Source organism: Marmota marmota, unplaced genomic scaffold (assembly GCF_001458135.2).
Source record: "Marmota marmota marmota unplaced genomic scaffold, marMar, whole genome shotgun sequence".
In the NCBI taxonomy this organism is placed as follows: Eukaryota; Metazoa; Chordata; class Mammalia; order Rodentia; family Sciuridae; genus Marmota; species Marmota marmota.
In genome coordinates this window covers 18,921,894-18,933,570 of record NW_026000082.1, presented here as the reverse complement: position 1 = coordinate 18,933,570, position 11,677 = coordinate 18,921,894, and the positions used below count along the sequence as shown (strand labels likewise).

The window sequence follows — 11,677 nt, the reverse complement described above, 5'->3', positions numbered from 1 at the left end:
TTTTTTTTTTTATTTTTTTTTTTTTTTTTTTTTTTTTTAGTTGTTGATGGACCTCTATTTTATTTATTTATATGTGGTGTGCTGATAATTGAACCCAATGCCTCACACATGCTAGGCAAATGCTCTACTACTGAGCCACAACCCTAACCCATGGCTGATTTTTTTTTTCCCCCCTATTTTTAAACATTTTGTTTATTTGATCATCAGTTGATAGACATTTGTGTTGTTTCTACCTTTCCACCTTTTGGCTGTTGTAAACAATGCTACTATAGACATTCATTTACAAATTTCTACTTGGATATATTTTCACTTCTTTAAGTGTTTACCTAGGAGTGAAATTGCTATATCCCAAGATTTACTCTGTTTTAATGAAGATGTCTATTATTAGATTGAGGAAGTTAGCTTCTATTCCTAGTTTGTTGAATATTTTTTATGAAAAGGTGTTGGAAGATGTTTTATTATTTTACCTTACATTAAAGTCTATAATTTATCTTAAATTAGTTTATTTATTTTTTTTATTTTTTTTAGTCATCAATAGACTTTATTGATTTATATGTGGTGCTGAGAATCGAACCCACATATGCTAGGCAAGTGCTCTATCACTGAGCCACAACCCAGCCCCTTAAATTAGTTTTTATATGTAGTATAATGTGAGAATTAAGATTAATCTTTTTCCATAAGGATATTTAGTTAGCCCAGCACCATTGAAAAGACTGTTCTTTATGCATTGCATTACAGTACTACCTTCTTCATAAATCAGATGTCCATCTGTGTTAATCTATTTGTGAACTTTATTCTGTTACATTAGTCTGCTTCTGTTAGTATTTTTCTGCTTTAATTACTATTGCTTAATATGTCTGGATTAATGTGAGTTTTAATGTATGTTTTCCAGCTATATTGGGGATTGAACCCAGGGCTACTTTTACTTCTGATTATATCCCCATACCTTTTTGTGTTCAATTTTGAGAAAGAATCTCACTAAGTTGTGCAGGCTGGCCTTAAACTTGTAATCTTCTAGCCTCATCCTCCCAAGAAGTTGGGATTATATGGTGTGCTCCCACACCTGGCCCAGCATAATTTTTTTTGGATTTCTCTACATACAAAATCATGTCATCTGCAAATAATAATTTATGTCTTTTATCCTAATTCTTTGGCTTTTCATTTCCGTTTTATGCATTAATTACAGCTTTTATTCTTTCTTTTTTTTAATGCGGTGCTAAGAATTAAACCCAGTACCCAATACATATTTGGCAAGTGTTTTACCACTGAGCCACAACCCCAGCCCTTCACATGTACAATGCTGGATAGAAGTACTGTTAGAAAATCTCATTCCTGATCTAGGGGGAAAAAGAAAGCCTGTCTGCTAGCCTGTGTCTTTCCTCTTTCTCTTCCCTGCTCCCTCCATCCTCTCCCTCCCTTCCTTGCTGCCTTCTGATTAAGGACTTTTTTTCCCTATTATTAATTTCCTAGGAGTTTTTTGTTTTGTTTTGTTTTGTTTTTTTAATCACAAATGAGTGTTGAATTCTATAAATTTTTTGAGGTGAAATTCAAATAATAAAAAATTAGCCACGGTGAATTGTATAGTTCAGTGGCATTTAGTACATTCACATCGTTGTGCCACCACCACCCTTATCTAGTTCCATAAATTTTCATCACCAAAAGGGAAATTTTAAACTCATTAAACAGTTCCTATTTGCCCTCCTCCAAATCTTGGCAACCACCAATCTGCTTTCTGTTTCTGAATTTGCCTTTCTGTGTATTTCATATAAATGTATTCATATGTGACCTTTTGTGTTTGGCTTCTTTTCTATTAAATATTTTTAGGTGTAGATGGACACAATACCTTTATTTTATCTATCTATCTATCTATCTATCTATCTATCTATCTATCTACCTATCTATTTGTGGTGCTAAAGATCAAACCTAGTGCTTCACTTGTGCTAGGCAAATGCTCTACCACTGAGCTACAGCCCCAGCCTTGTGTTTGGCTTATTTCTATTAGCATAATGTTTTCAAGTTTCCTCCATTTCGTAGCATATATCAGTACTTTATTAAGTCTATATGCTACTTCATCTATTGAAAACAACATTTAGTTATGCTTTTAAAGAGAGTTGGGCCTAATCTATTAATTGGACAAAGCTTAGTCTATTTATACTTACTTTAATTAATTATATATTTGGGCTTTACTGTTTCACTGTTTGGCCTTTCAAATCTTTACTGCTTTGGGATCTCTTATTCATTAAATAGAAATTGCCTATATTTTGTTCAGCTTTGGCTGGTCTGTGATAATGTGGTTTGTTGCTGCTGGCAGTGGGAAAATCATTTTATCACATGTACTTTTTAAAAAATATTTTTTAGTTGTCAATGGATATTTATTTATTTATATGTGGTGCTAAGAATCAAACCCAGTACCCCACACATATTCGGCAAGCGCTTTACCACTGAGCCACAACCCCAGCCCTTCACATGTACTTTAATTTTCTCTTTTCTCATGTGTTAGGGACTGCCCATGAATTCAAGAAACATTTTGAGATGCCAATTTTGAAGAGTCGAGATGCAGCTGCAAGTGAAGCAGACAAGCAGCTAGGGGAGGAGCGACTGAGAGAGCTTATCAGCATTGTGAATAGGTAACAACCCCAAGCGAGGTCATCCGAATTGCTTCTCATGCCATCTGAGGCCAACCCTTTTGGGGACCTGGTCTGATTAGAGCCCTCAAAGGCTGTGATTCTAGGGAAGGGGTGGGATCTGTGCCATGACTATGACTACTGAATAAATGATGGAGTTTTGCAGTTCAAGTTTCTATTTTCTCTTTAGCCCAGAATCTATAGTATCTATAGTCTGGTTTTAGTCTGTTTACTAATCCACTGATGAAAATCTTCTCTGATGTAGCTGGACTTCCTGAACGAAATATCCCCTGGTATATTATTAGTATATCAGAAGCTTTCTCTTCCCAGGCTCTGTAGTTGTTCTTTGATATTTAGGAGTAGATCTGAAGGTTACCTATTCTTCAAAGGCAGCTCCCAAGCTAAGAGGTCGTCTTATTCCATGTGTCCACATTCTGTGCAGGCAGGTGCATTCTGGCTCCTCTGTTGTAGGTATGCACAATTGATGGGGTTATTGATGGGGTTAAATAGTCTTTCTGCTTTTCCTAATGCCCTGGTTACATCTGCTTACTAATTTTAGATAGTAGGGAGGAGAATCAGAGTGTTCTTAGGTGCCTCCCTATCCTCCATGGTCTACCCTGAGCTATCATAAGCTTGGCAGACATGTAGGCAAATTCGGACAGAAACCCCCCTAAAGACTTGGTTTGAAGTTTGCTTTCCCTGAGAGAGCCCTAGGCTCAATGGAAGACCTCAGCCTTTTCTTGAGAGAAGCCAACCTGTTAATGGGAAGAGAGAGTTGTTACTGTAAGGTTGGCTATTTGGAAGGTCTCTGTTCCCATGACTGAGACCCTGATAGAGATATCTTTACCAAAGGGCCGATGGGTCCTTGGCATTGTATACTACTTTAAAAGAGTCAGTCTTGGGGCTGGGGATGTGGCTCAAGCGGTAGCGCGCTCACCTGGCATGCGTGCGGCCCGGGTTCGATCCTCAGCACCACATACAAACAAAGATGTTGTGTCCGCCGAGAACTAAAAAATAAATATTAAAAAATTTTCTCTCTCTCTCTCTCTCCCTCTCTCTCCCTCTCTCTCTCTCACTCACTCTTTAAAAAAAAAAAAAAAAAAAAAAGAGTCAGTCTTGGTCCTCTGGATGGTAGCTTTTATTCCAGCATGCTTGTTTTTACAAGCCTTTTGTCTTTTTTTTCTGTTTTTACTAGGTGCCTGATACGGAGGACCTCTGATATCCTTTCTAAATATCTGCCTGTAAAGATTGAGCAAGTGGTTTGTTGCAGGTACTGAAATCAACTAAAGGTTGTAGTGTGAGTGAAAATGAAAGTTTAGCTTCTGAAGCAGGGCTGGGTCTGAAGATATCCTTAGGGGACAGAAATGTAGGATCAAACCCTGAGGCACTTCACCACTGAGCTACATTCTCAGCCCTTTTTATGTTTTATTTTAAGACAGATTGTTGCTTAGTGCCTTGCTAAGTTGCTGAGACTGGCCTTGAACTTGAGGTCCTCCTGTCTCAGTCTCCCAAGCCTCTGATTATAGGAGTGTATCAATGCTCCTGGCTGGTCCACTTTTTCGCTACTGACCCAGTTGCCTTTTTATTTAGGCTGACACCCCTTCAGACTGAGTTATACAAGAGGTTTCTGAGACAGGCCAAGCCAGCAGAAGAGTTGCGTGAGGGCAAGATGAGTGTGTCTTCCCTTTCTTCTATCACCACTCTGAAGAAGCTTTGTAATCGTGAGTTGAGCCCTTGCCCTGATCTTCTGTATAGTGAGCAATGGAGAGAGGCTCCCATAGATAGTCCAGTAACTTTTCTGTAAAATTGTCTAGAGACCCCATAGCAGCCTATAGCACTTGTGATTCCAAACCTCCCCAAGGCATGAACCCTCATTGTGGACTCTAATAAGCTAGACCCATTGCTTTGGAAAATATAGCTTATTCTGTGCCCAGCTAATGCTTGATTCTTGTTGTACAAGACTGTGTGAGCACTTGCACACACATGTTCATATAAAATGTTAGGCATTCGGAAAAATGATAAAGCTCCATGTCTTAGAGAGCTCTGGTATAGCTCCCTTCTTGTTGGGAGAACACACTAGGGAGCGAAATTATTCATCCATGGTCCCAGATTTTACTGGCTGCACCCTGTTGGAACTGGGAGGTGGAGACTGAGTGAGTGCTGCTGAAAAAGGCCTCCTAGGTTGGGCATTTAAAGGGCATTCTAGTGCGCTCTTAAGTAGAAACTTCAGAAAGCAAAGTAGCTGTATTGTGGTGTGGAGTTTTTGTTTTGTTGGTTTTTCAGATCCAGCTCTCATATATGATAAGTGTGTGGAAGAGGAGGATGGTTTTGAGGGTGCCTTGGACATCTTCCCCCCTGGTTATAGCTCCAAGGCTCTAGAGCCACAGCTGTCAGGTAAGCTTTTCTGCCAGTATATGGACCTTTCCAGGAAGAGCAGTGGAAGGAGAGTGGGAAATTATCTTTGCTGGAGCCATCCTGTCTCAAGGCAGGATAAAGAATATGGGCTGGGAATGTAGCTCAGTGGTAGAGTGCTTGCCTAGCATGCACAAGTCCCTGGGTTTGATCCCTAGCACCATAAAAAATTAAAAAAAAAAAAAAAGCAAGAATCTTGGTCCATTGGGATGGCCAGTGGGGGGACTGATGGTTGCTGTTTATTCCAGGTAAGATGCTGGTCCTCGATTATATTCTGGCAGTGACACGAAGCCGCAGCAGTGACAAAGTAGTGCTGGTATCCAATTATACCCAGACATTGGATCTCTTTGAGAAGCTCTGTCGGGTTCGAAGGTAAGGAGGATCCTAAATAGGCTGGCAAGGGATGTGCTTCCTCACCACCTTCTAGAAAAATTAGGTATTCTGATTGGTGGGTATGGTTCAAGATGTTGGTACATGAAGGACTTCCATGAATATATCTCTTTTTCTTATTGTTGTAATGGCTCTAGCTCCATGTCTAAGCAGAATCCCCCCACTGGTCCTTCAGGTATTCCCACAGGTCAGAGTCCTGACCCTTAGCTCCCTGCCCTTCTCTTTGGGAATACCAAAAAGCTATGACATGAGCAGCCTCACGCATGGTTTGGTGGACCCTTCAGGGGCCATGGCTCCAAAGGGGGCCCTCCTTTCCTCTTGGTTTTGATCTTTGGATCTCTCTTCAGGTACTTGTATGTCCGCCTGGATGGCACAATGTCCATTAAGAAGCGAGCCAAGGTTGTGGAGCGCTTCAACTGTCCATCGGTAAATGCATAGCCCCTGCCCCCACACCACCAGTGCAGTAACATCAGAATTAACACTTGATAGAGAAGATGTAAATGGGCTCTACAGTCAGAGTTTTTCTTTTCTTTTTTCTTTTTTGGTACTGGGTATTGAACCCAAGATTGCTAAATCACCGAGCCATATCTCCAGCCTTTTTTTAAAATTTTGCAACAGGGTGTCTCTAAATTGCTGAGGCTGTCTTTGGATTTGTGATCCTCCTGCCTCAGACTCCTGAGTTGCTGGAACTACAGGTGTGTGCCACCATGCCTGACTACATCAAGTTTTTATGTTTTGGGTTTTGTTTGGGGGCGGGATATGGGGGTGAGGGTTAGGCTTGTTGGTCATTTCTGCGCTGGAAACTGGTTTTGTAGACTGGGAAATTGGCTAGTTGGCAGGCAAAGTATGGGTTATCACAACTGAGTATGAGTAGAAGTAGCATGAGAGTGGCTGGGATGAGGAGGATCCCAGTTTAGGCTATAAGAGATTCTTGCTCCCCTGCTTTCTTTTTTTCCAGAGCCCTGATTTTGTCTTCATGCTGAGCAGCAAAGCTGGAGGCTGTGGCCTCAATCTCATTGGGGCTAACCGGCTGATCATGTTTGACCCTGACTGGAATCCAGCCAATGATGAACAAGCCATGGCCAGGGTCTGGCGTGATGGTCAAAAGAAGACCTGCTATATTTATCGCCTGCTGTCTGTAAGAATGGTGATGGTGGTCACTGTGGGGGTGGATCATGGAACAAAATCTTCAAAACCCATTTTAAATTGTTTCTTATTGTCCCTCTTTGAAATAGACACTTCTATCAGTGCTATTCTATAGGCCTAGCCTTGAGCCCTGTATTCCTGTTCTCCTTTCCCCTCTTTCTATCCAATCCCCCCCACCCCCTCGCCTTTTTTTTTTTCTTTTGGTGTTGGGGATTGAACCCAGGGGTGCTTTACTACTGAGCCACATCCCTAACCCTTTTTTAAACTTTTTTGAGACAGGATCTAAGTTGCTTAGGGTCTTGCTAAGTTGCTCAGAGTGTCTTCAAACTTGTGATCCTCCTGCCTCAGCCTCCCTAGTCATGAGGATTACAGATGTGTGCCACCATACCTGGCTTCCAAGTGGTTCTTATTACGCTTTTTGGATGCTTGTTCAGAACATCCTTTGTGCAGGGCATCTATTTTCTTTCATAGCCAATTCCTATTGTGTTGTTTGCCTTCTAAGTCTTCTCATTCCCTCATGTCCCTTGGGTTAAGAAGCTGTTATGGCATTTTCAGTTACCACCTTGAGTCTGTCCCATAGTTCCTCTTTTGCAGCTCATGTTGTCTGATTTGACAAAGGGTAGTCTTTTCTTCCTTGCTACAGTCATCTAACCTTTGCTATGTTCCTAATTTAGCAATGATTTTGAATATTAGTTGTCTTTGTTTCTTTCCCAAATCTAGCAATCATCCTGTCCAACTTTGAGGACTATGCAGTTTTCCAGCATTCTGGCATTCATGTTTCTTTGACTTCATCTCTAATGACTCAACTCCCCCTCATCTAATTTCTCCTAAGGCCTTAATTACTCTCATCCTACTTTCACCTCCTGACCTTCCAGCTTTTCCTTCCTTATAATACAGTAAGAGAACCTCTCATGTCCACTCCCAGTCAGTTTGGCTTGGCTTCCTTTTTTTTATTCAGCCTATTCCTGTGTGTCCTATCAGCTACCCTTCCCAATATTCATTTCACTTGGATCATTTTAGCTATTCTCAGCTTCCACCTCAACTATATTTTGCATTTACAGGTTGGTACTATCATAAATTCATGTTATCTTGGGCTGAGGATGTGGCTCAAGCGGTAGCACGCTCGCCTGGCATGCATGCGGCCCGGGTTCGATCCTCAGCACCACATACAAACAAAGATGTTGTGTCCACCGAAAACTAAAAAATAAATATTAAAAAAATTCATGTTATCCTTTTTGGCTGAGCCATTTTATTTCTTTCAATGACCATTTCAAGCCTTTACCACTTCCCTACCTGTCTCTTTCTGTAGAGAGGGCTATCTTTACAGAGAGAACGTAAACTACTAGGCATGAATTCGTTTACCTCTTTTCTATAAATCTCTATACCTGGTATTTCCCTTCCTATGCCAGAGAAAGATTCCCTTCTTCTTTGGAATTCACCCTTCTAGCTCTGCTGCTGTTAAAGCCTTCTTCTCATCCTTTCCTTCCTTCTTTCCTTTTTTTTTTTTTTTTTTTTTTTGGTTGGTGTTGGGGATTGAACCCAGGTGTGCTTTTTATTATTATTATTATTTTTTATTTTGAAACAAGGTCTTACTAAGTTATCCAGGCTGGCCTCTAATTTGGAATCCTCCTGAGTCACTGGGATTATAGGCCTGTGCCATCATGCTCAGTTCTTAGTTGTTCAATTTTTTTCCCCCCAAAGCCTATAAACATGCTCAAATAGTTGCCATTTTTTGGGGAATTGCACCCAGTGGTGCTTTACCATGGAGCTACACCCCGTCCTTTTTAATTTTTATTTTGACACAGGGTTTCTTTTTTTTTTTTATTTTTAAAAAATTTTTTTGTAGTTGTAGATGGGCAGCATGCCTTTATTTTTGTATGTGGTGCTAAGGATTGAACCCAGTGCCTTATACAAGTGCTCTGCCACTGAGCCACAGCCTCAGCCCCTTGACACAGGGTTTCACTAAGTTGCTTTGGGCCTTGTTAAGTTGCTGGGGCTGACCTCAAACTTGGAACCTCCTGCCTCTTACAGGTATGTGCCACTGAGTCCAGCTAGCTCCCTCATTTTTTTTTTTTTTTTTTTTTCACCCTTTTGGTACTGGGGATTGAGCTCAGGGGCACTTGGCCACTGAGCCACATCCCCAGCCCTGTTTTGTATTTTATTTAGAGACAGGTCTCACTGAGTTGCTTGGCACCTCACCATTGCTGAGGCTGGCTTTGAACTCATTATTATCTTCCTGCCTCAGCCTCCCTAGCCACTGGGATTATAGGCAAGCACCACCACTAGGATTACAGGCAGGCTCTCTCCAGAAAGCTCCCACTTTTTTTTAAATGGTTTATTTTTAATATTTTTTTTAGTTGTAGTTGGACATAATATCTTTTTTATTTATTTATTTTTATGTAGTACTGAGGACCCAACCCAGGGCCTCGCATATACATGCTAGGCAAGCGCTCTACTGCTGAGCTACAACCCCAGCCCAGCTCCTACCTTTTTTAAAAACAAATTTTCAATTTTTTTTTTTTTTTTTGATACTGGGAATTGAATACCTGGACGCATAACCACTGAATCATATCCCCACTATCCTCAGCCCCTTTTTGAGATAGTATCTTATCTTGCTACATTGCTTACGGCCTCACGAAGTTGCTAAGTCTGGCCTTAAACTTGTGATCCTCCTGACTCAGCCTCCCAAACCATTGGGATTACAGGTGTGCATGTGTCACCGTGCCTGGCTCCCTCTGTCTTATTTTAACCACAATTCTGGAGTGCTTTCCATTTGTTTACTTCAAACATTTCCAAAGCATTAAATGAACTTCTTCACCTCTCATCATCTTGGTCATCAGACTTCTTATACCTGCCTTCAAATGTACTACAAGCTTCCTAATTGCCAAAATAGGGGACTCTTTATTTTTTTTCCCTGGTGGTAGGGATTGAACCCAGAGATTGCACATGCAAGGTAAGCACCAAGCCACATCCCCAGCCCTACGTAAGGCACTCTTTTGAGTTTTTTTCCTTGTGATTCTTGTCACTAAGCCTTTCTAAAATTCCCTCGAGAGGTGCTCAGTAAGACCCTCGAGAGGTAGCTCAGTTGATCACTTGCCTAGCACATGGAATGTCCTGGGTTCTACCTCACCCCATTTTCTTTTCTTGTCTTGGAAACTCCACTCTGATTCTCTTATCCTCTCCAGTTATATACTCATTAGATTGGTAAACCTTAACCCAGATCTCTTACCTGAGCTTCAGACCCATATTTCTATTATTAAATCTACATTTCCACTTGAATCCCCCCCCCACTTTTTTTTTGGTAGTGCTGGGAATTGAATCCAGGCCTTCTGTATACTAGGCAAGTGCTGTACCATTGAGCTACACCCCACAACTGTCCACTTATGAGTACTTTATGACTAAACTCATTACTCTTCTGAATTTAAAAAATTGTTTTTTTAGTTGTAGATGGATACAATACCTTTATTTTGTTTTGTTTTTATGTGGTGCTGAGGATCGAACCCAGTGCCTCACACGTGCAAGGCAAGTGCTCCACAACCCCAGTCCTACTTTTCTGAATTTTATCATTTAATATTCTCATTATTCAAGCCTGGAAATCATCTTATGGAACTATTTTTCTGTCTTAAAGACAGCTGGGCTCCTACCAGTTATTGACTTCTCAATTTCCTCTTTGTCTTCTGCTAAGGTCATAGTCACCTTTTGTCCCATCCTGACCCATTCTTCACATACTGCTTCTAGAATAAATTTTTTAAAAATTATAAATTTGTTTTTCATTTAAGACAATGCCAAGGTTGTTGCGGTGGTGCATGCTAGCAACTTGGGAAGCTAAAGCAAGAGGATTGCAAATTTGAGCCCAGCCTCAGCAACTTAGTAAGACCCTGTCTCAAAAAGTACTGGGGATGTGGCTTAGTGGTAAAGCACCTCTGGGTTCAATCAAAAAAAAAAAAAAAAGCCAATTCCTTCATTTTAGTATCCAAGGTTTTCTAATATGGCTTCTGCTGAATTTCCCAGCCCGTTATTATTACTCTTCACAATCTTCTAGTCAGCCCAAATTAAATTTTTGTTTTGAGACAGGACCTCACTATGTTGTCAAAGCTGTCCTCAAACTCCTTGGCCCAAATGATCTTCCCACCTCAGTCTCTTAAGTAACTGAACCCTTCATAATCTTCCACTAGGCCTGGTTTATGCCTTTGTTCCTATGGTACAAATAAATGCTTTTGCTTCTCTCTACACTTGCAAACTGTCTATTCATTTTCAAGATTTAGCTCATATGTCTCTCTTTTCCACTAGTCCTAATTCAAGGATAGGGATCATATTTGATTCTTTGTGTCTTGTTAATGCAAAGCCTGACATGAAATAGATACTCAAACCATAATTATTGAATAAATGAGTCTGGCTTGGTGTAAAGATCTAAAGCTGCTGTCAACCTAAAGGGATTTAGCCAGGCCCTGAGATCCTGTACTGGTAGAGAAAGTAACCTAGGTGAATAAATGTACACAAGTCAGGTTTCTAGGAGACAGCCTAGAGCTGGGTGCATGGTGCACACCTATAACCCCAGTGACCTGAGAGTCTGGGGGCAGGAAGCTTGGGCTGCTTAGTGAGAGCCTCTGTTAAAATAACAAGTAATAGAGCTAGGGATGTAGCTCAGTGGTAGAGTGCCCCTGGGTTCAATTCCGAGTACCACCAAAAAAAAAAAAAAAAAAAAAAAGCGTAACACTGGGAAAGTGGGACCCAGCTAAGCAAAGAGGCTACTCCAGGATTTGTACTTTTCATTCCCCTCTTCTTCTTTTGAGTGGCCTTAGTTTCAACTCTTTTGAGTTTCCCTGCTCCCTCTGTATGGCGATGACTGAGCCCTATATCCCTTGCACTCTATTCTCCCAGGCAGGAACCATTGAGGAGAAGATCTTCCAGCGGCAGAGCCACAAGAAGGCACTGAGCAGCTGTGTAGTGGATGAAGAACAGGATGTAGAGCGGCACTTCTCTCTGGGCGAGTTGAAGGAGCTCTTTACCCTGGATGAGGCTAGCCTCAGTGATACACATGACAGGTGGGTTGACTGCCCTCACTATTATCTCTCAGCTACCTGCTCAGCATAGAAATGGGGTCT

At 41.1% G+C, this 11,677-nt stretch overlaps 1 protein-coding gene across 1 annotated transcript in view; it reads left to right on the top strand.

Moving 5' to 3' along the window:
* Rad54l (RAD54 like) overlaps positions 1 to 11,677 on the top strand; it is a 34,077-nt gene that overhangs the window by 21,963 nt on the left and 437 nt on the right. The window contains exons 10-17 of the mRNA XM_015485045.2: positions 2,501 to 2,627; positions 3,820 to 3,894; positions 4,215 to 4,345; positions 4,908 to 5,018; positions 5,285 to 5,408; positions 5,774 to 5,852; positions 6,385 to 6,564; positions 11,454 to 11,617. Coding sequence (XP_015340531.1) covers positions 2,501 to 2,627; positions 3,820 to 3,894; positions 4,215 to 4,345; positions 4,908 to 5,018; positions 5,285 to 5,408; positions 5,774 to 5,852; positions 6,385 to 6,564; positions 11,454 to 11,617 — 991 coding nt within the window. The remainder of the gene's footprint in view (positions 1 to 2,500; positions 2,628 to 3,819; positions 3,895 to 4,214; positions 4,346 to 4,907; positions 5,019 to 5,284; positions 5,409 to 5,773; positions 5,853 to 6,384; positions 6,565 to 11,453; positions 11,618 to 11,677) is intronic.